This window comes from Sebastes fasciatus, chromosome 21, assembly GCF_043250625.1.
Source record: "Sebastes fasciatus isolate fSebFas1 chromosome 21, fSebFas1.pri, whole genome shotgun sequence".
Lineage (NCBI taxonomy): Eukaryota > Metazoa > Chordata > Actinopteri > Perciformes > Sebastidae > Sebastes > Sebastes fasciatus.
Genome location: NC_133815.1, coordinates 10,527,294 through 10,554,135, shown reverse-complemented (window position 1 = coordinate 10,554,135; position 26,842 = coordinate 10,527,294). Strand labels below are relative to the sequence as shown.

Here is a 26,842-nt window from a genome sequence, read left to right as displayed (position 1 = left end):
TCAATAATCCTCCTTATGCTTTTCATTTTAGAAAACCAGGGAATGGGCCTATAGGGAACTATCCATGCTGAACAAATTAATGAAGAGCGTAAAACTGTTATGACCATGCACCTGTGACTTTTAATTGTTGCATGTACCCACCCCACCCCCCACCCCGACCCCAAGAAAATAAAACATTAAAATATATATGAGCAATTTTATTTTATTCTCACAATTGGTTGACATTTGTTTTTATTGCATTGTATTTTAGAACTGAAAGGTTGTAATAAGTTGATTCACATCCACAATTTGTTGTGTTCAAAGTCAAATAATTCAAATGCTTAACCCAACATGTACTTCAATTACTATTACATTTCACTGTAATGCCTCATACAGTCATATGCATATTGGCCATACACCTTCGAAATGAACTAAGTCAAGTCAATCACAGTCAATTACTTATTTGTTTTCATTCATGATTCTGACATCCTGATAATGGAAGCTCTCCACAAAACTCTCCACCAGTGCATTCATTTGTAATTATTACTTGGGAGGTGTAGGGATTCTACTGTAATAGGTTTTGGTTATTAGCAAATTAATTAATAAATAATAATAGAATTATTAATATTAATAAAGATTATCAATAAACATTAATAATAAACAGGGCACCACCCTGGAATCAGGGACCAATGACCAAAATGTTAATATAGTCTCATTATATATGCTAAACTATCAATTTGGAACGTTGATTAATAATTAAATTAATAACTATAACCAAAATAGGTGTGGGGGTTAAGATTATCTGGAGCTGTATGTTTATGTTTAACTAATTCACAGTTTCTGTATGTGATCTTAATGTGTGTTAGACATGTAGTGGGTTAGAAAAGATGGTTAGTTTGCATGCAAGACCTTGTCTATGTGAAGCATAAACTAAACACATCAGATATGGCAAAGCCACCTACCCAAATATCAAATACAAATGAATCACCACAGTCAAACATTAAACCAAATCAATACAAGTACATCCTAGAAATCAAAGTTGAACAGTCTTGCTCAGCCATGTGCGATTGCTAACTAAGGTAAGCCCAGTACGTTATCGATCCATGGAAGAAAGGGTTTGTGATTCCATGGGTTAAAGTTGTGGTTCCAAGTCAAAGAGGTCATCTTTGCTGTGCAGATTGGTTAGCTTGGTGCTAACTGTGAGAAGGCAGGCTCTCGTGTCTTCTGCATTTTGGTTCCTTGTGTTGCTAGGTCTGTTTCCAAACAGGACATAGATCAGAAGCAGGGCTGGTTTGCAGCTTCTGGAGAGCGGCGGCTCACCTCACAGGTTAGGAGGTGAGGAGGTGAAGAGGAAAGAGAGAGGAGGAACACAGACATTCCTCTGGTTTTGTTCTCGGTGATTTTCACACCTAGGTGCGAATGCTAGAGTAGCCAATGAGGACTGAGATGAGTCCTGTGGTCAAGGATCATGTTACTGAGTTCATGAGGTCACTTGAAACCAGCCATCTGCTGGGTCCCTACAGAGGTTAGCTATAGTTTAGATCTGGACATATTTGCTAAATGTGGATGGTTAACATGATTATAAATAAGAAAATAAGAAAATGTTATCAAAATTATAAGACATATTTCATATTTTCAAAGTAAAACAAATAGTAAATCAAATTACTCAACAATGCTTGCCTTTCTTTGTACATTCTTGTGAAATTCACTAATTACAGTAATGTTGCGTCAGGTCTTCAGTATCAGTTAGAAATGTTTCAGACCACAATGTCAACATGGCAAGTAGAAATGTATGAGGTGGAATAAAGTTTATGAGTATTCAGGAAGGACACTGACAAAGACATGAAATACCACTGATGTTAACAGTTCAGCAGTAGGAACCAAGTGAATCAGCTTCTTTATTATCATATGTACATAACCATCTTAATGCGTTTTGTATTGTATTTGACCATTATTGAACTATATTTATTTTTGGTTTTAAAAAAATCTGTCAATGGAGCGATTTTTTGCACAAGTACCGCACTGGTACCCAGGATGATGTTGGTTTTTGATTATTCTCTATTATCCCAGTTAAAATATATTTTACAAACTTCAGTTTCACTTCGTGTCCACAAAAATGTTTACTGCAGTTTGTTGCAGTAATTGTGAACAACATAAAGCAAAGGCTGAATGACTAAGCCATTGCTGCAAAAAGGTTGTGGGTTATGTGTCTGTGTCAACACACTGTCATTCATTACCAATCAGTATACAAACACATTTGGACCGCAGTTGGCCATTTCATGGTGCTCAAACACATATTAAAAATTTTCCACGTTGTCACCGTCACCATCAAATCAGCTGAGGGCAGAAACAAACATAATTTTAATTGAGGGAGGCCACGTTAATGAATGATCATGAACATGATCCTACATAATAGAGATAAGTATTACTGGTACTCACATTGTCCCTGAGTGTTTATGCCTCAGACTCATTGGACACCACGTCAGCAGTGTTCCTTGGAAGCCATCGGTTCTTATGTTGAGCATGTCCAAAGCCCTCATCATAATTCCCTTTTCTTCTGAACAGTTGTTGGTAGTGAAATATGCAGTAGAATTCCCCATATAAAGGTGCGTAATTGCGCATGCTACAAATGAGAACAATTTGTCAGTTACAGTTCAGTTCAATTTAAGGACTGCATCTGGTTAGAGGTAATACAGGTATTTTTGTAGTTACAGTAGCTATGTGGCACATCTAGAGTTTACCATTTTTTTTTCAATTAATCGTGCATTTCTGTTTTTTCTGTTATGAATTTTACTTGTAGCAGGAAAAGCACAGGTGGGACAAATAAAATAACATTACTTATGACTTGGTTCCAGTTATTACAGTCTAGACATTTTCATTGCCTTTCTGTTGCTAGGGCAACAGCTTTGGTCAAAGTTTACTTCCTGTCAGCTACCATTGCAACAGGAAATACAAAGGGCCCCATTTAGAGTATTTATGTTGTCAAGTTTGAAAATGTCTATACTGCAATGCATTGCAGCAATTGACAATGTTACTGCTTATACTTGTGTTTGACGAGTCTGCTGTGAAAAAAGGTCTATTCAACTTAAGTTTCATTTGACATGTGTCTTCCAGTCATGTGGCACCCCAGTTTGAGAACCAGTGCTCCATAGAAACATGTAAATACTTGTTAATCTGTAAAAAGTATGGCTTCTGTTACAATCTTTCAACCAATCAATCAATTATTCAATGAAAGATACAAACATTAAGTTTATTGTAGTTATTGGCCCGAATATAAGATGAAGGTTCTCACAACTGTGTTGGAAAAATTGGGGTTGTATTATATTTTATAACAGTAGATGTTCTGAATGTTTTGAGCCAGGGCCAGGCCAGAACAGAGCTAACAAAGTGAGCCTGTTACTTTAAGAGAGTGTTGCATTATGGGCTAACAGTAAGAGGAAAAATGGCAGGAATGCCTCAACACTCTAAAACATATTTGGATGAGCTGAAACAGGTAAGATTTATCCTTTATCTGAAATATTGCCAAACATGACTTTCACAAGAGAAACAAGCAGGACAAGTTGCTAACCTAAGCACTGCTACAGTGAAGCAGGATGCCAGCAAGCCTCTGTTTATATCACTTGCTGCATGCTACAAAGGATTTTTAACCTGTTTCCCAAGTTGCAACTGTTTTCCCCAATCCAAACAAAGATGGTAGCTGGAAATGACATAAGTTCTTGCTCAATGTGTATGACGTGAACCAAAATAAATTTGGTTAATTATCAGTTATATTTGTCTGATATTAATTTTCAGACACCATAAAGTCTTATTTTTTTCTAGTGTCATACAAAATGAACAAGTAGGTCTGTCATGTCCTACTTGGACAGGAAATCAATAGAAGAGTTGTACCTTGGGGAAGATGTTGAAAATAATCCTTTTATGGTAAAAGGTGGTTGTAAAATTGACAAATGTTATTACATTTGTTGGTTATTTACTTTTCTTTTTATTAAATAACCATATCAGATATTATCTTAACATGATAATGCATTTAAATATGTCAGAGTTAAATATGGACTATTTGCTGTTATTTTAAATATAAGTATAACAAGTAGTGTTTCTAGCATATGGAGGACGGAACCTTCCAAAATCAAAAATAAATAAACAAATAAGTAAATGACTTGATAAATTAATAAATATGTCATTATATGTAGCAAAAATAATATTAGAAATAAATGTAACCATTAATTAATTGATAAAATGTGACATGAATTGATATTTATTTTTTAATTTGCTTCTTTATTTATTTATCTTTGTATTAATTCCCTGATTTATTTACTATTCTGTATAATTTTTCCTTTTATTTATTTATGTATTTATTTGTATTATTTTTCGAATTTATTTATTTATTTATTTTTTAATTTGTATTTATTTTTTAATTTATTTATTCATGCAAGATTTTCCCTTTGCATTTCACACCTTATTTATTTCCCCAAACAAAATTTCTGTATTCTTTTTTTTATACATTTCTTTACACATTTCTTTATGCATTTCTGCTTCATTATGCAATTGAGGGGGCTGTCACTCAATGTGTGTCATCATGGGGTCAGGGTGCATGACTATATGCTAGCTAGCTATACATAATTAAATAAAAGGGAAAATTTAACAGAAGAATAAATAAATAAGGGAATCAATACAATACAATCAATACAATACAATGCAAAGTTTATCAATATCAAAGTGATAAAAGTAACTATTTTTGGAACACACAAGAGATCAAAATTGGAAGTAATTGATCAATGTCACAGGTGATTTTTATGTAAAATAATTCAGTATCTCACCTTAATTTTTTCTTGCACTTTTTACAACAAAAGCAAGTTTGGTGAAAAATGTATTTGTCCGCGGTAATTTTTTCCATCGGATAAACCGTCTTCAAACAGGCTGAACACGTCTCTTGACAAGCTGGTTGAAACTGATGAGAGAAATGAGACCGAGCTTGGTTAAAACAAAAATATATGTAATTAGCATAACAAAGACAAAAGCTTAAATGAAAACCAATAACACTTCTTTAATTTTAAATGCAAATCAAAAACAGTTTTAAAGAATGCAAGCTACAAATAAATCCTCAAACATCAAGAAGAAAATCTTAAAACCAATAATGACCTCTTATAAATACATAAACAAACAAGCAATAATAAATCAACATAATTTATATCTTCCCAAGTAAAATTATGTACATAAGAACTTTGTCATAAAATATATGAAAACACTTAGCTAATAGGTAACACACTACACCTGTTTGAATGATTTAAGGTTTCTGATTGATCGGCAGCTGAACATCTGGGTACTTGGTGATCTGGTGCGTAGCTGGACTGACCGCTGCCTGACTTGTGGATGTTGTAGTTTCTGGCTGACCAGGGACAACAGTGGAGGTTTTGGAAGAGTAAATCCGGTTTCCAAAATGATCAGTCCTCTCGCAGTTCTCTGTGACTGTTTTGGTGCCCATGACACTGTTCCCCTCACGGTCAGTCTGCACCTCGAGTATACTGAGCTCTTGTTTAGGTTTGTAAGAGGATTGTTTATTACCTCCTATTCTGGGGTCCCTTTTCCTGTTTTGAGCTGGACTGTTGCATATCAGGGTTTTAGTTGTCCGGAATTTCTCCTCTGTCTTTGGGATGTGCTGACATGTCGGGCAGATTGTGGTCTCTGGTGGAAGCACCTCTGTGTTATTCGTCTTTCTAGCAGCCGACTGGTTGGAGATGAAGGCAGGTGAAGATGGAGGACTTGCTCGTTTTGCAGGGGCTACTTCAATTCTTGCACTAACTGGTCGAGCCGTGTTTCCCTGTGCTGTGGGGCTTTCATGTGTCTGCAGTGATTTTGTTCTGCTGGACTCGATGCTAATTTTGCTAATACTACCAGAGGATAGGGATCCTTGCTCTGTCCCTAATGACTCTTTGAACAGGCATGACAAACCAGCAATATCTGAGTCAGATTTCAAGGTAGAGACAGAATAAAGAGCCTTCTTTATGGCTTCCTCTATGTCCATAAGCCTGGCTAATGTCTGTTCTTTTAGATTCATGATTTCCTCACTGGCTCGCTCAAGATCTCCAAAAACATGTGCCATTGGGGACTTGCTTTCAGTGTTGTCTTTCGTTAATGGCATCCTCTTTTCTTTGTTTTCTACTTTTGCCTTTTTTTGTTTCTTTTTGTCTGAGCTGACAACCCAGTCAGGAACATTCTCAAAAACTCCCCTCAGAGACCGGACATCAACCTCACTCGTGTCCTGTTCAATTTCTTCAACTCGACTGAGAATGCTCTTCAGTTCCTCCTGCTTTCGCAAGTTGTCACAAATTTCCATGGCTGCTGTTATGTTCCCTCTCATGATCTCATCCATGTGAACTGACAGCCGCTGTCGGCGTTCGTCCTCTGTCTCGGTTCGTCCTTTCTTTTCCCTCATCTCGACTTTGCTTTCTTGTTTAATTTCTTTCTTGTGCTCGTCTTTGCTGTCAGCATTATATCCACAGGCGTTTGGGTTATTGCATGATGGTCCAGTTAGAGTTTGTCGTGGATCCTCAATCACATGTGTGAGAATTTCAGAATTATCTTTAGACATGTGTTTTAGGTTTTTGATGTCAGACTGGGCAATTTTTACCCTTTTTGGCTTTACAGGAGCATTCTTTGCTGAAATTGCCTTTTTACCTCCAAATTTCTTACATGCTTCATGAAAATCTACATGGCTTTCATCTGTTTCATTCACATTCTCTTCAATGGGGAAAACCTGGCGGCTTTTCTCTTCTGCTGTGGTATTTATATCCTGTTGTCGCTTAATGATATTCTTATCTGTAATATCACTTTCCAAGGTGATGACTGAACCTTGGACTTGATGCCTTACTTCAGTTTCCTGAGTCATCTGTATAGCTTCATCAAAAAGCGTATTTCTTTGATGATCCACTGTATCAGGCCCTGAGTCTACACCAGTGTTAATTTTGAACAGGCCTTGCTTATGTTCATCCTTAAGTGACATTGATCTCATTGGCAATAGTTGATGAACTGTGTCTTCGGGTCTCACAGTATTAATTTGGGATGCCTCAGGATTCGTTGTGTTGGTTGATTGAATGTCTCTTTGTTTCACTTTCAAATGCTCAGGTTTAGGTGGGATGGCAGGTTTTGGACCAACAGGCCTTCTGATTTTCTCTGAGACAGCACTTAAAGCTGGTTTATTTGGAGCTCCACTTTGGCTTGGGGGCTCTACATTTGCTGCTGTCACTTGTTCTTTGGAGACCTCTTGTGCCAGTGTTGCTTGAGTTGATTTAGGTTCAGTCACAAGGCAAAACTCCTCCTTAGTGGGCATTTGAGCAGACAATGCATCCACATTTTGTGATCTTTTTTTGTTAGGTTTGGACGCGTTTCTGTATATCATAGCTGCTTTGAAATCTCCTCTACTGACATTGATGTTTGATCTCTCCAGGGAATCCAAAGCTGCTTGAAGTTTACCCTGAAAATCAACTTCCTCATCCTCTTGCTGTGTATTGGTTGTTTCTGGACTATGTGCAGACACCATATCAGCTTGAACATGTTGTTTCTCGACCACCTCTGTGCCTTTTTGAACCCTTTTCCTGCATGCCTCGGTAGTTTGTACTTCTTCAGAATTAGTGTCTTTACAGCATGCCTCTGTACTCTCGTGTTGGCGGTCTGATTTACGTTCGGAGGTGATGTTGGAAGTTGATGGGAGCTCATCCCATGTTGACTCAGTGCATGTGTCCTCTTTTTGGTCCTCTCTTTCTTGAGATAGTTCTGCTTCTGTTTGTTTGACATCACCTGCTTTAACTAAGACAACGGGTTCTTGAACAAGGTATTCATGTTTTTCTTGTGATGAGTGATGCAAAGATTTGGACTCGATTGTGGCCTGTTGGAGGCTATGTATTGCAGTTTGGAGGTTAGAGATCTCGTCATTGTCATCTACCACCTTGACTAATTTGACCTGGTTGACCAAGCCATCGTCCTGTGTCTCAAGATGCAGGTATGATCCTTGAGTGGAGGAGGTGAGTGGTGCAACTGTAGAGTTACATACTTCTTCTGGTGTTTTACCACCACACTCCCTAAAGTTATTCTTTACTTGCCCATGAATGCATTCTGTAGAGGACTGGCTCTTTCCAAGTGGCACATTTTGACCTGTGAATGCACAAGAAATGGAAGTGGATTGGGCAAGATGTTCATATACATGTTGCTTTGGTTGGGCTGGTCTTTGATCTCCAGAAAACCTGTTTTTCAGTTTCTTTACATCCACTGGGACCCATTCTGAAATCTCCTCTGCTTGATCACCTCTCTGTTCACGATGAAGCTCCATTTCTTGTCCAGCCATATTTTGGTTAGAAGGGAGTTCTTGTTCTTGCGCTGTTGGCTCAGCCTGAAGTGTTTTCAAATACTCCAAATCTCCCTTTTCAATACAACTCTTGAACAGTTTTACATTCCCTTTTACTGTGATTTCAGGCCTCATGGATCCTTGGCACGTTTGATCTTTGGGAGTTTCTAAAAGGCAATTTATGGTTGATTCAATAATTCCCTTTCTTAGTTCTTGATTGTCTGTTTTGCTCACATCAGCTCTTTCTGGCTCTGGTTCATCATACTCTGCACCTTGTGGAGGACAATAACTTTTCACATCTTTGTTATCAAAATAATTGTAGAGGGCGTAAACAATGACTTCAGCACATCTGTCCGCATCCTCCTGGATAACCACTCCTTTCCGCAAAGAGTTATCTTGATTGAGAATATCCTCAACAACCTGAACCACATTTGCAGTTTTAAACTCTGCGTCTTGGTTGGAAGGGAAGTGATGCTGGTGCAGGGGTACATTCACTACTGTGGCCTCCATACTTCCTTTACTACCCTCCTTTAGGTAAGTGATCTGAGGCTTTAGGTTTGCCCGTGGTAGCAACTGGAGTATGAAGTTTTGTGCACCACCTTCAGCCACCTCGTCATATTTTATCTTAGGCCCACTCTCTGATAGTATGAATTTGGCCTTTTTGGCTATCATTGTCTCATTTACTTCAATAATTGAGCCATCTGAATGTACAATATTGGCATGATGAAGGGAATTCAGTGTTTCCTTGATGTTCTCCACCATCGTCTCAATTTCGTCCTTGTTCTGATGCCTAATTTGGTCAAATGGCATTGATTCAAACAAGTGGGCTCTGTTCTTAACATTAGCTATCAGATAGTCCTGAGCTGACCCACTGTCTCCTGCTGGGCTTTGGGATTTATGCAGAAAGGAATCCTCTCTTTCTATGTTTGTTGGGATAAATGGGTTGTTTTGGAAAAGAGCTGCACTCGTTTTAACTATTTCTCTGTATTCTTCTGGATCAGGAAGGCTTGTAGGCTCACCCTCAAAGACTGTTTCACAAGTAGAAATCTCTTCCCTACTAGAAAACTCATCGTCAGTACTTTGACCAATTTTATGGACACATGGGCCTTGTTTATCTGGCTGATTGGTAAAATCAAGACTTTTGGTACATGCATTGCGTTTGTTTTCGCTGTGTAAATTCTCTTTGCTACACATTACAAACTCCTGTTTTCGTTTTTGAACTGCCCCTGTCTCATCCCCATAAATAGAAACTTTCCCCTGGAACTTATTATCTGGATTTGGTGTCGATGTGTTCACAGATTGACTCTCAAATAGCCTTCTGGTAGCCTGAACATCTATTCTTATCATCTCCTCCTCACACTCTCTGTTAGGATCTGGACCAGACCCAAGCATTTTGTCATCCACCACGATCCCTTTATCACTTTCATTACATGGCCTTCCATCATGCTTCTCAAACACAGCTGATGTTTTACTGGCATCGCCTCTTCCCACTGTTCCCTCTGCCTTGTGCATCTTGGGTATGTAAGGAGATACTCTGTTACTCAGGGCACAGTTCTCAAATATCAAGCGTCTTGAAAGGACCTCTCCCTCGTATCCAGTTTCACCAGCTGTCACCCCAGTCTCTGAGCTCAAAACTTCAGCAAGCTCCTCATCCACAACTTCATCTAACATCTTCAGCTCTGGGTGAGTGTGCTTCAGAAGCCTTCTCAGCTCACATTTCTGCCGCTGTTGGTATAGCTTTTCTTTGGAAAGTTGGGATGGCACGGACTGTGGGGAATGTGTCCCAGAGATGTCTTCTGGTCCAGAATGATGTCTGGCTGAAGGAGGTGGAGGGAGGTCATCTTTTCTTTGTTGGGATTCTTCAGCCATCTTAGAAGAACAAAGTAACGTTCTCATCATTGAGTCCTTTGTAACAGAAAAGAGCTATCCAATGAAAACCATGCTCCTGAGTGTGCTGACATGCTTACAGCAATGAGAGCGATGTTACCTTCCATTTCATGCCAGTTGAATTTGCTTTCCACATGCCAGGTGTCAGTGGGTTAGTTGAGCTCCAAAGCAACCAGCAAATACAACCACAATGATAAATAAAATCGAATAAATGTAGAGTGCATGGCATCCAGTAGTGATGTTACGTGCTGTGCCGAGGCTTCGGAGCGTGTGTCAAGTAATCCAGGAAGTTTCCTGCGATGCGTGTATCGAGGCTGTATCGTTTTATACTTGGTTCATATTTTGTTGCACTTTGTTTAGCTCTTTTTTTACTGTGTTAGCTGATGCATCTTGTTTTTTGCACTATCCCCTTTGCTGCTGTACACTGCAAATGTCCCCACTGCTAGACTAATAAAGGAATAGCTTATCTTATCTTATCACATGGTTAAGATCATATCTGCCTGTTTTACACTCTTTGACCACCAGGTGGTTTCGTGAGCACATGAAGCCTCGAGCAATGAACCCTTTTCCGAACCAATTTGCTGGAAAGATTCAAAGCTTCATGAGGCTTCATCTCGCCATCACTAGCATCCAGTATCTATTTTTTGCAACTCTCAATAAAAGCAAGCATTAAGTATGTGTGGACAATGTTATTGTGACATTACAAATCCAATGCACACCGTCATGCATAATGTGTGGTAAAATTCTACCTTACCTTGGTTAGTTTGATTCTTCTCCCAGATTCAGATGACTGACCTTGTGCCTGCACGGAATCAATAACAATTTCAGGTCAGGTTAACCTGACATAAGCAATGTGTGCTGCCAGCTTGGTAATCATAATATGATATGTTTTACTTTTACAGTTTCATGATATGTTATATGACACTGTAAAAGATAATGAACCGCAATGTGCAGCCATAAATCTACTTTGTGAAACATGTTGCCGCAGCGTAAGTGTGCATTAATGGACTGGATATTTATGTTTTGTTTGTAATTTTTCTCTCTGGAGTGAAGTTTAAAGGTCAAAACAGACACAACAGACAACTTTTTTCTGATAATCATGAATCTTTCTAAATAATTGCTGGGATAGATAGATAGATAGATAGATAGACAGTTTTATGGTGGTATTTAATGTATGTAATGCAATCTTATAATTTAAATTTTAAGATGTAACTGCCAGAATGCATTTATAGTTAACTTTCTTTGAGATTATGCTATAAAATAGAGGTAAGGACCAAATAGAAGAGAGCACACAATGAGTAAGCAGATGTTTACCGGTTTTAAAAGGCTGCGTGTTGAATCCTGAGGTGCCACCTTTGACAGATAGAGAGCGGACATAGCTTTGACCGAGACACACGGTTTCTCCTTGGATTGGATGAAGGAGCTGTCTCTAAAATCTGCAATTGACCTCCTCTTGTCATCTGCAGAGACATCAGACACAGAAGTTTAAATGTGTTAAATGTATTAATGACACAAGATATACTGTGGGCCTAATCAGAGCTGTCTGAGATCCATGTTGACAATGTTGTCAAGTATTTTCCGTGATGTAAATGCGGCAAATCTTCAAATTCTTCATGTGTAATTTTGGGTTAAATATAACAGTAGTCCTAATTTTATCTCACTGAGTTTCATGATTAATATTAGCTATTAAAAAGGCAGCTGGTGTCAAAATAAAGTCCTATTTTCAGAGGCTGACACAGCATCATGTGACATGTGAACTTTAACAAGTGACTCATTTTGAAAGATGACTTATATGTTCGCATCAAACTGTGTGTTAATAGTTAGCATTTTGAGGGTCCCTTGTAACACTTTCTAAGTTGATATGTAACAGCTGCCATGTGGTCGAGTTATAAATGAACCACTTGTGGTGGAGAGGCACAGATACCTGACTCCGCTGACACAAATACTGAGAGTTAAACGGACAGGCATGTCACCGCAGCTACAGTTGACTAGGCATAGAAGAGCAACAGTAAACACACATTATGTCTTAAAATTGTTTGTAGAAGTACAGATTGTAAATCAATAGTTCACGGTCAGCAGCTGCCGATCAGGAACACATGACAAAACAGACACTGTGATGCAAGTATAAAGCAAGAATCCTGTAGGATAAGGATTTGGAGAATTTTGACAACAACATTTAGGTCAAGAGCCTAATATTTCAAGATTTACATAGCTGCAAAAACTATCAATTATAGGTATTATTAGCTGCCCCAATATATTGTGTTTATTATGCTTCATAGGGTTTTAAGGGTTTGAAGTAGTACGCAGGTTTTCAAGAGCATGTACAAGCCATAGGGTAAGGTTGTTTCAACTCAGCAGACACATTCGATCAAAATACAAATCTGTACTCACAGAAAATGAACAGCTCCTAGTTCCTTTTGACCTGCCTGTCTTCTTATTTTCTTTCAATATTTGTGAATTTGTTCGGTCCGATTTCCTGTCGGTTTGTGTCTGGTAATGGAGCCTCTGCCGCTCTCGGTCGCTCCTTCTCTCTGCCTCATTCGTACCCCAGTGACAGCTGACCCTTTCACCCTCCTGCACTTATTCAGGACTTGTTGCTTGCTGGCTATTTCTGTCCTGTTCTGGAGTGTCCTACTACTATGTATGCCCGCACCAGGTTGAGTCAATCACGGCTTCTTGCACAGTCACTGTGCTGATATTCATCTCCATTTCACCTCTTCCCTTTCATTCATACCGTGCACAGCTTTGACCTGAGTCATAGGACTCGGAGACGGCTTTCCAGGGAATGTTTACCAGGGGATCTTTTTTGTTTTTAGTTGCAGGAGGATTTAGACACTGAATTGAGATGATATTTGCTATTGTACACTGTCTCTATTTTCTGTGTAAATTGTGCTAAATTACATTGTTATTTCCAGGAAGTTTCTTGTGGAACTTTTCTATTATATTTGTGTTACTCTGACAGTCCAGTGTCTTTTTAAACATTTGAAAAGTTTTGTTGTTATTCACAGTAATATTTGAACTTTTATAGCAAATTAAACCTGCAGTAGGCAGAATGTTTTTGGCATCATCGGGCAAAAAATCCATAGTAACCTTTCAGTGTTATGAGAGATAACTATACTTCTGCACCTCCTCATGGCTCTGTTTTCAGGCTTTAAGAAAACTACACTACAAGATGTTTCTGAAAACATTTCAAGCGAGAAATAGGCATTAAAGTAACAGAATATTGTTTCATATTTGATCAGCGCTGCCTAGTTTGACCGTTTGATCCGAGTTGGCGAGTGATTGACAGCTGCTCGGAGACGACAGGCTCCAGCTCGGCTCTGATTGGTTGACACAGAGGCACATGAATTTTTTTTCAGATAACCTGTCTCATGCACTACTGTCAGATTATAGTGACCTTTTTATAAAAATAACTATTTTTTAAATCATATTTGCTCCATTTCTATCCACTGCTGCTTTGAGGTCTGGAGCATGTTGAGGCCACGATGCCAGTTACAGTTCACAACCTTGATTAGGGCTGTATATGATACACAGTATCTTTTTTGGTCTTATCAACTGGTCTTTGTCCTGTATTGTGTTCATTTCAAGATGTTTAAAATATTATTGTTATATTGCCTAGTTTATGATTGGACTTTTTACAATTAATATTTGTTTTGTATTTTTCTATCTTGTTATCTCTGTCTGCCAATCAAATTTCCGTCACCGAACAATAAAAAAGTCTAAGTGCTACTGATAAATGTTGCAGTGACCTTATAAATGCTTTATGGGGCAGTAGATTGGACAACATAGTGGTCAGGTTGGCGGTTCATCACATTGCACACTTTGATGAATGTTGTCTGGTACTCACCAGATTGAGAGGCCGCAATTGTTTCAAAATCAATGCCTCCTATTGTTTTTCTCCTCTCCATTCGGGTCTGATTCACCACCTAGAGAGAGGAATAATGAACAGTCACTGCTGCTAAGTAGCTACATGTTCATCTATGTGACAATGTGTAGTCTTTTATTTTATTTTTTAGAAGAAACATGATGGAAGTTGTATTTACCTTTCGAGTCACATGATCAGGTTTAGCATCGTTAACTGGAGCACCAGCAGGAATTTGGATCTTTGGTTTCTCTGCAGAGCTCTTTACCTCTTCAAGTTCTCCATTCACCATTGGCGCGATGTCTGCTGCCTTGTAAGGTGACGTGAAACTCGCAGCTCTGAAACTGCTCTTCACCTTCATTTGTGTGTCTGCCTTTGACTCAAACAGAGCCTTCAGGGCCCCGATGGACCCGGCGCTGCTTTGAAGGCTCCCCACTGACTTACTGCGGGTCAAATTGGTTTTGTCTCGAGACCGTTCCCTTGCGTCGTTTCTCATCATCAGAGACTCCAGGTGAGTCTCTTTACTCTCCAGAAGAGATGGTGTTATCTGACAGTGAGAAAAGAAAAAAAAAACGTTGGCATGCAGCTGTGTTAATTATTTTCCCCACACTGAAGATGCTTTGTGTTTGAGGTTACCTCTTTGAACACCTGCTTTGGCTTCGCTTCACCGATATTTTCTGACATTTCCTGAAGAGATGCGCTTACTTCCACTGTAGTTTGATACCTGTTGCATATACAAAAAACATGTTAATCCTTTAATGTTCTGCTCGACTCTTTGGTAGAGCACATATTGAGTCACTTTATCTTATTGAAAAATTTGTTGAATTTAACTCAATCTCATTGAGCCATCTTTATCTATCAGTTGAGGTATGTTATGCTAAAAAAAAAACACTAGATGTCGCTGTGTCTTTAAATAGCATGCCTTTTCAATCCGCCTCCTTACAGGAAGTGAGCAACAAAAAAGCCACTCCAGACATGAGGACTCTGTTTGGTCTAATTATCAAAGACAAGCATATTTTATCGACATATGATAGTTTCAGAGGCCTTACTAAACATAATTATGTAACGTAACAAAAAAAGTCTAATATGGGGCAAATCATTTTCTAAGAACCTGCTCTACCAAATGGTTCAATTGTCCTTTTATGGTAAAGCTAGTAAAGCTAATAATGTAATTAAAATTTTATATTTGCTACTAAATAAAAAAAAATTCTGATCAGTGATTGTTGTTAATTTGATACATTTAATGTTAATTCATTTTATATATGCTGAAATAATTTAATAAGTATGATTATTTTTTACTGTCTAAAAACATGCTCAACCAAAGATACCAAATGTACTGATGCTAAGATAATAAATTAATATTTTAATGAAATACAAAAAACGTATTAACATTCACTGTTGTTAATATAATTTGTTAACTTCATATATTTAATGTTATTCCATTATATATTTGATGAAGAAATTATATGATTTTTCACCTTTTCTGAGATGTTTTTAGTCTACTGTAAATATGGTAAATATCTGGAATAAATACATGGAAATAATACTAATACTGGTAATACTACTACTTTCATGGTAACAAATTAAAATATTTTACAAGTATAAGAACAGTACATGGTTTGTATTTTTCTTTTACCATGAAGCAACATCATAACTGTTTGGTAGAGGCCTATATTAAAAAAAACTGTGGGGTCTGTTTAAAAAAAACACATTGATTATTGCCCCAAGGACATAAAAAATAAAAAGAATTGTAGTGAGGATCTACTAACATACAAGTACCGAACATGGAAGGTTACAGAGAGGGTTGGAGTGTGTGTTTAGTTGTCACAGATGTAGAAAGAGTGAGGAAGATGATGTTCTCTCACCTGGCAACTAGCTGGGACACAGATGTTATCTTGTCCTGCAGCCCTGCACCTGTCCAGCTGGGCTTGTCACATGACGAGGGGACGCTCCTCAGTGACTGAGTACGCCTCAGGTTACTCTTCCACTCCATGGCCAATCACGTTTCAGCAGCAATTGGCAATAGGTAATTGGCTTTATCACCAAATAAACATGACGGATAATCAATATATTATTGCAGTAGCATTTTCTCTGTAGAGGATCAGCAGACCCTGGATGTCATAGTCTGTTAATTCTTTAAGCCCAGCAATGAATTCTGGTTTAACCATCATCTTAACACCGCGAGTGAGCATTTTATCTACTCGTAAAGCTAAACATTTTCCCACTTGTATGGCAGGTTTTAACATCAATAATGCACAGCCCGTAATAAATGTGATGTACAAAGATCCAATTTAACAACATCGCAAAAGAAAAAACAAGATTCAGGGATATATAAAGTACATTTTGAGTCGAATCGTTACCTTACAGATGTCAGTCAGTGTCTGTTCCCCTGTGACAATCAGAGACTCTTCCACAGCATCACAAGACTTGCACACGATAGGAAGCGTTTGTGAGCAAAGTCCTTTTTCTTCCTCATTACCACCAGACTGTGCAAAATGATCTATGAAAAATGTCTACAGTAGCAAACAACAGGATAAAACAATCAATAATACACACTGCATCTGCTGCTTTCATCTGAAAATACAGAAACTAATAGCTGTTGTCAATTCAGAAATAATATCCAATATCCCTATTTTACTTTATATCAAGCTTCTATTGACATTATTGTGGGTTTTCAGGAGAATCCTTGATGTTTGATGTCAGATCAAACCCCCAAAGCTCAGATGTAATTACTTGATCTTTGAGCAGCAACACACCATCCATTAAGATAACATTAACTTTATTGATCTTGGTTCATTACCGCAGCAAAGAGTGGGATAAAGACAAAGAACAACAGACAGAAAATATTGAAAATGAGAGTATTATAATAGTATGCAGCTATCTTGCTTCGACAGCATTTTGTGTGGGCATTTGAGAGTTAGTGATTAACACAGGTTACAGATTTACACATTTACAATGCAACATGTGAGCTCTGTAAACTGTACTACCTATCCACAAGAGTAGATGTTCAAAGTGTGCATTGTTGTATTTTAATAGGAGATTTCTAAACAACATACTGTGGGCAAAAATAACTATTTTATTTTGGAGAAAAATGCCTATTGGAATAATATTCAACTCCTAAATATTTGTAAAGGATCACTTGTAGCTAGATTATTACTGGACAAACAACCAGTGGTCCAGGATTTCAGCCGCACTTAAGAAATGACATGCATCAAGAAAACAGTTCAACCATGCAAACAAAGATAATAGAAAAAAATGTATTATGCATCGGGTTGTAAAGACAGAACAATGGGTACATTTAGGTGTATTTGAATACTTTGAAGGAGCACTACAATAGAGATGTTAAGTAATATAAATGTTAAGTACCCTTGTACAGCACCCCTAGAGGCCCTAGTTATTGAATCCAGTAGGGTGGATGCAACAACATCATCGGTTTCACTGTTGTACTCTTGATAGATATCACTTTTGTTGAGTGTTTTTGTTAAATATAGCACTTTAATGAATCTCTACTACAAGAAATAAGGAGAACATCTGGTAAGCTTTACCATAGCTTTACCACAAAAATCTGAAGATCCAAAATGACATGGTTTTGCAACCCTCTTTTAAGTCTGTTCCCCCCCTTTGAAAGCCCCATTTAAAATAGCCATTGAAATGAAACAATTATTTTTTACTGCTTCTTTTAAAGATTCTTAAATTAGATTTCATCTGGCTGGGGTTCAGCAGTCCCAGACAGCCAGCGAGGAACAAGTGTTGTGGAAGTTCGTCTCCGCTCAGGAATTCCAAGACCTGCTGACCCTCAGAGGTCGAGGAGGAGCAGCAGGAAGCTCTGCTCCTGTTTGACCTCGCTGACTACGACGACACCAACCAGACTCCCCCCGACACATGCTGCAGCAAAACTGCATCAACTAACAAATGAGGTCTCTACTGCAACTTTTCCACCTGAGTAAATTTTAATATGAAGTTTAAATGTTTATTAAAACAAACAAATTACTCATCATGACATTTAGCTTCCAGTGCTGTAGTTATGATTTGAGTTTTCTGGTTGGTATAATCACAGTGCATGCAGTATGTGCACATAGAAGGTTTTTCCTTTTGTGAAATGATAGGCAATTTTGATAGTAATGCCATCTTGTGGTAAAATATATCTACTACAGTAAAACCACAGAGGCCTGAAGAACATTAATTGCATTGACTAAAAACAAAATACAGAAAGGAAGGAAAAATCGAAGTAAAAAATACATAAATAAATAAATTGTACACCCCGTAAAATAATCGCTGAAAGCTCTTCAAGCTGTTTTGTAAAGTACGGTAACTAAAGGGTGCGTTCCAAATCGCATACTTCTTCTTTTTACTTTTAGTACATACTGCAGCTGTGTAGTGTTGCATGCAGTATGCATAACATTGCGCCTTTAGTACCTACTGTGCGTTCCAATACCCATACTACCATGCTATTTAGTATGCCACAAAAAGATTTAGTATGTCCCAATACATAGTATGTCAAATGCAGTATGCCAAAAAATACCAGGATGTTCTACTACATCCGGTCGCATTTTGCAGTATGCAAGCCAGCATGCTTTTCTGGCTATTCTGACCCACAATCCTCTGCACAGCAGATATATGAGCAAGAGGGTAAAAGTTCAAGGTGCAAGTAGTTTGTCCCAATTGTATGCATACTGCATGCAACAGTACGTACTTTTTAAGGGCAGCTGCAGTATATACTAAAAGTAAAAACAGAAAGTATGTGATTTGGAACGTAGCCCCTGTTCCCCAGGCCCTTTCACTGCCATTTCACATCCATCCACCAGATGCCCTCGGACTTTCCCTCCTTTCCCTGTCACCTGACTGCCCTGCCCATCTACACACCTGATCCTCATCAGCCCTGCAGTCACCTGACCCTCCCTACCCATCTGCTCAGCTGCATCCCTGCATTTCAGGTACTTTTCATTTGAGGTATTTCCATTCTTTGAAACATAATGCTTTAGATTTCAGATGGGAATTGATTTTTTTTTTTATCTCCACTACAAGATGGCTGTAGTTACTAGTAAACCCATAGAGTATATATAGAAAAATTAGGGCTGTCGCAGTTAGGTTTGTTAGGTTTGTAGGTTGTATCGGGCTCAGTTTTAAAGCCAGAGTGAAGATACTGGTATCATATGAAACTACAAAACATAAGGACTATATTGGTACCAACTATGTCATGATAGCTTGTCACAAAGGAGGCTAAATAATGCTCCAAACATATGCAACATTTGGGGAGGAAAACTGGAATGGCCAAAGGGGTCCCTTGACCTCTGACCTCAAGATATGTGAAGGAAAATGGGTTCTATGAGTACCCACGAGTCTCCCCTTTACAGACATGCCCACTTTATGATAATCACATGCAGTTTGGGGCAAGTAATAGTCAAGTCAACACACTGACACACTGACAGCTGTTGTTGCCTGTTGGGCTGCAGTTTGCCATGTTATGATTTAAGCATATTTTTCATGCTAAATGCAGTACCTGTGAGGGTTTCTGGACAATATGTATCATTGTTTTGTGTTGTTGATTGATATCCAGTAATAAATATATACATACATTTGAATACAGCAAGCATATTTGCCCACTCCCATTTTGATAAGAGTATTAAATACTTGGCAAATCTCCATTTAAGATACATTTTGAACAGATACAAAATGTGACTTTAATTTGCGATAAATCACGATTAACTATAGACAATCAGGCGATTAATCATGATTAAATATTTTAAACGATTAACAGCCCTAAAAAATTGATCAGAGCTAATGCCACCACAACCAGCCACAACATTTAAAAGAGCCTTTGTGCTTAATAACTAATTTTACTTTTACGACATTCACACATTTATTTAGCTACAAGCTTCTCCTCCTAATGGAGTATTTTTACACTGTTGTATTTCTATTTTTACTCAATCTGAACACATCTTTGTAGTATTCTTTATCTGGGTTTCCCTCTCTTTCACACACTTCCAAAATGCAGCAGAGGTTTGAGACAATGGAAGCTTTTGTCGGCACGCACAATTCATATTCACTCTCTTTAGTCTTGCTTTCTGTTAATCAGTCCTCAGACAAAGAGAGAGCAACAGCAGCAGCAGCAGCAGCAGCACACACCCCTGGGGCAAAAAAATGAGAGATTCAGCCTGGCTGTCTCTCCCCCCCCAACCCCTCCTCTCCTCTGCCCCTCCTCTGACTACAACCCTCATCCCTCCCTTCAAAACCCACTCCTGTCTCTGTCTCAAAGGCACTGGAGAGATGAAAGGGAATATGCAATGTGCCCGCCTTTGACTGTGAACTGTGCGGTGTTATTAGGGGAAGTTTACTGGCCCTGTCTGCGTTATAAACACACTTGCTTTACGCCAGCCAGCTGTTTTTAGAGGGTGGATCCCTGGCTGGTTGGCAGGAGACTTAAATACCTGCAGATTAAACTCCATGAATACACTCGTAGATACATCTGCCTGTGTTTGAGTGAGTAAAAACAACTCACATTGTTCATGTGTAAGTTATACGGTAGTCCAGCAGGGGGAGGTAGAGACCACTAAGACGCAACGCTCTGTATTGTCTTTTCCCCTTTTGGGGTTATGTGGGGACTTTACAGTGGGGCTATTCAAGGCCAAACTAGGTTATTTAAGTGCACCAAAATAACCCAGAATGCACAGCAGTGAGAGCAGACAGTTGAAGATAAGGTCGACACTGTTTAATAAATGTTTGGCTCTTACATAAGCAGTGAAAATCAATTTATATGCAGTCTGTCTCATCATGTATCAGAGGGATATTCTGCTATCATACGGCGTTGTTACCTCATATAACCCTGCTGCAGTCATTTCTTTTTCTTCCTGTCTGCATCACAGAAATGCCAATCTGATGTCTGCAGTGCTTCACGGAGCGTGTGATACCGGTCGGATGGCCTGTTGGATATGAGTGACAGACACACACCACGCACCTCACACGACCGGCAGTCATGAGTTCGCCTGAAGATGCATAACACGCATGCATCATGACACAGAGGGCAGGCACAGTGTGTGCGACTCAGCAGTGTGTGTGTGTGATTCATGCTGCTACTAGTGATACTGCCCAACATGTAATTGAGGTAATCTGGTTCATTCAGAGCCTTTCGAGAATAAACATTACTCGTCATTTGTGAAAACATGTTTTTTAATTCCAAATGTTTATTTAAGCTGTTAATAATAGACTTCTCTCAACCGCATCTGGTGTAGTTTTGCTTGTCTAATAATCACACACTGCGAAAGTAATTCTTCAAATAATTTTTGGCACATGACAGAATATCTTATTTATTCATCAGTCGTCTCTTGGCCAGCTTTCTTTGATGCCAAGATGAAGCCCAATTAGTTAGAAATGTCCCATCTGTAGTCTAGATCTTTTAGACTCAGACCACCATTGAAGAAGAAACATAGCTATATATATATATATAGATATAGATATAGATGAAACATACTTAACTTTCCCTCACTATTAATTTGCACTCTTAATGGTTTCACTTTAATTCCTGTCGACAGTTTTCACATTTTAGAAAAGAAGTGTCAGGCCAACACGTAAAAACATATTTTCCTTTCTCACGCCACAAAGACTTACTCATATTTCCCTCAGTCTACTGTACGTACAACTACTGACTGCCGGTGTTGTGTTGAATACTGTTTCCCCGTCGATATGTGTTTCCCCATACCTAAACCTGAACCAATGATAAGAGGTCAAGGGACCCCTTTGAAAATGGCCATGCCATACTTAAGTATACTTTTGTTAAGTATATCTCTGATAAGTACATAATAAGTCAACTGAAAGCATACTCTCTTATTTTAAGTTTATAAGAAGTATACTAATAGCACACTTGATTAAACTTCATTTTGGTAAGACTATTGAATGTTTGAGGCGAGAACTTTGTAATATTAATGTCTGTGTCAGCAGAGAAGACAGAATAATATCAGCTCAGGATAGATTTCAGATCCTCACATATTTGTGAATCTGGTCGCTACTGGCTAGTTCTTCATTCTTACCCGAGCAGAGAAAAAAGTGAGGAGGAGGAGGAGACGAGGAGGAATGAAAGGCGCAAGATGAAGGTGTATATATTTATCCTTTAGCTGAGTCACAAATCAGAGAAACAACTGGAGAGGAGCCAAGGCTCGAAAGGAATCACAAAGCCTTACTTTATGCAAGAAGAAGCCCCAAAAACTGATCTGTGGTTGCTGAGCTTACAGAGCTTAAGATTCTAGTCATTTAATTGATAAGAAAAGAGCTATAAAAAGCTTCTTAGATCACCAAAATAACAGGCAGTGGTAGGAGTCGACGCAAACGGTGATGATATTCGCATATCCACAGAGAGGGAATACAAGATAAACACGCTTTTGTTCTGTTGTCAGAGAGACTAGCTTGTTTGGCTGTTTTTGTTGCCCATAATTGATTGTAATTAGGTGTAGCAGTTCACCCAGGCTGCATCATGTTTTGGAGGAAAACAGAGCAAAAACTAAAGCTGAGTTTGACCAAAGTATTTCTCACTTCATTTGTGTTCAGTGCCCGATGGAAGGCTCTAAGTGGGAATCTATGTGTCATTAGGAAAGTGTATTCTTTCCAGCACTGGAACACACTGTTAGTTTCTCCCAACACATGGCTATGATTTGTTGAAACACTCCCTCTTTTCCGAGGGAGAACATGAGCGTGCAGCACTACATTGTATGTGTGTTCGCTGTCCCTTTGCCCTGCTTGTTTCTCTGCAGGTGTGTGTTGTGCCTGAGGGGCAACGTGCTCCGGTACAGCTGAGTGGGAGTGCCTGTGACCTAACCCGTCCCCTCTCTGCCCATACGAAGTTGAGCAAGCCCCGCCTCCTCCCACTGTGTGACCATGCACAAAGCAGCGGCGAGCCCATGTGTTTGTGTGTCAGCGAGAGTGCACGTTTCACACGTGTGACCACCGTGGAGGCGGCCGGGCCTCTAAGCTGCTTTCCGAGGCTTTGGGAGGGCAGCCGCTCGCTCGCTCGCTCCCTCGCTCACTCACTCACTGGCTACTCAAAGGGCTGTGTTTGCTACATGCCTGGAGGGGGTGACGGCATAGCTGAGCACTGGAGCATGGCGCCCGGGGTTTCACATAACAATGCTGGGTCAGGGGCGGCCCACAGAGGCACTGTACACGGTCACAAACACAGCCCTTGTTCAACAGTCAATGAAAGTGTTAATCTGTCAATGGAACTCAAAGTATTTATCTCTCCTTTGCTAAGAGCTGCTTTTTATTGATGAGGAATATCTTTGTAAGTGCAAGCAATTAATTTCATGTATTTACATTAGGGCTGTCAATTGATTAAAATCCTGATTAATCACACATTGTTTATCTGTTCAAAATGCACCTTAAAGGGAGATTTGTTAAGTATTTAATACTCTTATCAACATAGGAGTGGACAAATATGCTGCTTTATGCAAACGTATGTAGATATTATTGGAAACACAAAACAATGACAGATATTGTCCAGAAACCCTCACAGGTACTGCATTTATCATAAAACATATGCTCAAATCATAATATGGCAAACTGCAGCCCAACGGGCAACAACAGCTGTCAGTATGTCAGTGTGCTGACTTGACTATGACTTGCCCCAAAACTGCATGCGATTATCATAAAGTGGGCATGTCTGTAAAGGGGAGACTCGTGAGTACCCATAGAACCCATTTTCATTCACATATCTTGAGGTCAGAGGTCAAGGGACCCCTTTGAAAATGACCATGCCAGTTTTTCTTCACCAAAATGTAGCATAAGTTTACTAGTTTAATATGATGCCAGTATCTTCACTGGCCTGCTACAACCTAAAAAACTGCAAGTTGCGTCAATGCATTAAAGAAATTAGCCACATTAAAATTAATTTGTGTTAACGGATTATTATCATGTTAACTTTGACAGCCCTAGTTTACATATATGTAAATACTCTTCTTTGTCGCATGCTCACATGCTCACATGTGATATAGAGTGAGTGCACGGGAAAGCAGGTTAAACTCTGCACTGACACAGTTTCTCAACTTACTTTCGTCGAGGATGATTAATTGCGGTGCAGATGCACTGTAGGGAACAAAAAGGAAGCGCGCACACACACACACATTCAGTGTACCCGCCTGTGGAGAGTGTGTCCTGCAGGACTTAATGTTCGCTGCTGTTGATATCACACACACGCACACACACACGCACACTCACACTCACACTCTCCCCTCCCTCTAGATCCAGTCCATGTCGAGAGCTGGAATATCAGGTTTCCTGTCTTTGTGCAGAGTTTGTACTCACAGCTTCACCTTTGTTCCTCCTCTGTCAGCACACAGCAGTAACTGCATCTGCTGCTCTCTGAGGATACACCAGCCAAAACCACTGGCAAACTCTGTCACCAGTGGATTTAGGGTTGCCAGGAGATAATTATCACGGAGTTAAAACAGCTTTTGTATGCATTTTGCATAATTAGTGGCATAGGAGCAACAATGAATCCTAAAAGTGTTTTTAACGAGATTTTCTTGCTGGCCAGTTTGCGCTTTGTGTGTGTGGTTCATTCATGGTTTCATTCTGCGAATATGTACGACTGTTGTTTCTACGCATTCCCCCTCTGCTGTGGAACCCCAGATGACCCTGCTGTGGCGCCAGTAGAGGCTGGGCACTGTGAAGGAGGAAGAGAGGAGGAGGAAAGAGGAGGAGGGAGCGAAGTGAAGCATAGAGGATATTAGAGTAAATCTATGAAGCTGGAGAACAAGCACATAATACCGCAGCGTGGTCACATGCAACTCGAGAGAGGGGAAAAGAGGGTGTTTCCTCCTAGTTTCTGAAGAATGAATTGCTCCCGTGTGTGCATGCTCTCCTTTATCTAATAAGCCAGTCCTGAAGTTGCTTAATGCGTGCGAGTAATCAGCTGCACCAGAGAGGGGCCTGTGGTTTGACTGTGTGGACCAGTGGAGCCACTGCCTTGTTTGAAATGTGATCCCACATGTGAGACGTCACACCAGCGCAGCTCCTGGAATGTCCTGCGTAGAGACAGAACAAACTCTGCACTGAGGCCAACTGTAATCTCTTATCTGTGACACTTTGTACCGCAATACCGTCAAATACGCACATTATATCTGCACCGTTTATCTGAGAGAAGCCACAATATTGGCATATTCATAGGAGGAGAGAACTTGCTACAATGCACATTTAAAAAACAAATATGCCTTGTGGTTTTGTGAAGACATCATACATGTGTCTTTCAATGGGAACTCTAAGTGCTGATTTATCTCGGTTTTAGGGTGTGGAGTTGTGGGCATTTAGCAGACCAGAAAGGTCTAATGAAAAGATGGTGATGTGGTGCATTTTGGGAAGCGTAGGATCAAGTGTTTTTGGAGCTGGACTTCAGTATATCGGGGAATAAAAGTCAGGATATCTTGGATTTTTGTTGCACCTAGTTTTACCTATTTTACCTATTAAATTAATCCCCAACTATTTTGATAATCGATTAATCGGTTTGAGTAATTTTTAAAAAAATAATCGACAAATTAATCAAAAATGAAAATAATTGTTAGCAACCAAGCAATATTAAAGTGCTAGAGTGCGAGTTAGTATATCAACAAACCATTTGTTTAGTGAAAAACTCATTTCAATATTTTAAGCAGCTTTTAAACTCATATCACATACAGAAGTGGATAAAATAAAAGGACTATACTGCAGTATCAATACCACAAACTACAGCTTTGCCATAACCATAGAGTTGAATCAACACCTCTAAACCGTTTCAATGAAAACTGAATATTAAAGGCTTCAATACGTGTTGCTTTATACTCTATTACAGGCATTCTAAAACTTTTTGGGGACAGGGACCACTTACAAGGGAGAACATTTTCCAAAGACCCCCTCTTAATCGTGACATCAATTAAGCATATGCACACTACCATTTGTACTCTTAGATGTCATTGTAACTATTGGTAGTCTAAAACTTTTCAACCTAAATACTTCAGACCGGTTTCATCGTGAAAAAACACATTTCAATTTGATTCATGTTTATACTAGGGCTGTCAAAATAATGCTCCAAACTTACGTTAAATTTTGGCGAGGAAAAACTGGCATGGCTATTTTCAAAGGGGGCCCTTGACCTCTGACCTCAAGATATGTGAATGAAAATGGGTTCTATGGGTACCCACGAGTCTCCCCTTTACAGACATGCCCACTTTATGATAATCACATGCAGTTTGGGGCAAGTCATAGTCACACTGACACACTGACAGCTGTTGTCGCCTGTTGGGCTTTGGCATATTTTGTATGCTAAATGCAGTACCTGTGAGGGTTTCTGGACAATATTTGTCATCGTTTTGTTTTGTTAATTGATTTCCAATACTATTATATACATACATTTGCATGAAGCAAGCATATTTGCCCACTCCTATGTTGATAAATACTTGACAATTCTCCCTTTGAGGTACATTTTGAACAGATAAAAAATGTGCAATTAATCATGATTAAATATTTTAATTGATTGACAGCCCAATAGTTTTTACCACTTATATACTTTTTCAAATTTAAGTTTTTGTTTTTTTTAAAAAGAGGGTCATTTTATTCAGCGTGCATTTGTACTCAACTTGACAGCATTTATAGCCTATATTTCTAGTGATTGATCTTAAAAGCTTTCAGAAAATAAACAGTTGCAAGACTGGCACAGTCCTAATAAATCCAGACATTTAAACTCACCAGTGGAAAACTGACTTTCATTAAGTGCTTCAACTTAAAAATAATGAATTTATTGTTGTGTGTCACAAACATAT

The 26,842-nt window shown here is 39.0% G+C and overlaps 2 protein-coding genes across 4 annotated transcripts in view; one reads left to right on the top strand and one right to left on the bottom strand.

Annotated features, from left to right (window-relative positions):
• Positions 1–1,775: 1,775 nt before the first annotated feature.
• Positions 1,776–16,474, bottom strand: LOC141759445 (xin actin-binding repeat-containing protein 1). Of its 2 annotated transcripts, XM_074621513.1 has the most exons (10): positions 16,427–16,474; positions 15,932–16,100; positions 14,703–14,790; positions 14,248–14,613; positions 14,052–14,130; positions 11,519–11,664; positions 10,959–11,006; positions 4,797–4,927; positions 2,419–2,602; positions 1,776–2,316 (listed from the first exon to the last, which is right to left on the bottom strand). In XM_074621513.1, exons 2-9 carry the CDS (start codon positions 16,057–16,059, stop codon positions 2,434–2,436), a joined length of 1,155 nt encoding a protein of 384 aa, XP_074477614.1. In that variant the 5' UTR covers positions 16,060–16,100; positions 16,427–16,474; the 3' UTR covers positions 1,776–2,316; positions 2,419–2,433. The 2 variants fall into 2 exon arrangements, with proteins under 2 accessions (XP_074477614.1, XP_074477613.1); XM_074621512.1 differs by lacking the exons at positions 1,776–2,316; positions 2,419–2,602; positions 4,797–4,927; ... (3 more) ...; positions 15,932–16,100; positions 16,427–16,474 and adding exons at positions 4,999–10,186; positions 12,596–12,833.
• A 2,397-nt stretch (positions 16,475–18,871) lies between these two features.
• csrnp1b (cysteine-serine-rich nuclear protein 1b) overlaps positions 18,872–26,842 on the top strand; it is a 96,409-nt gene continuing 88,438 nt past the window's right edge. Inside the window, exons 1-2 of one of the 2 annotated variants that reach the window (XM_074621517.1) lie at positions 18,872–19,000; positions 20,930–21,168. The gene's annotated coding sequence lies outside the window, so the exon portion shown is untranslated. Of the gene's footprint in view, positions 19,017–20,929; positions 21,169–26,842 lie in introns of both variants that reach the window. The other variant, XM_074621516.1, reaches the window with a different exon arrangement.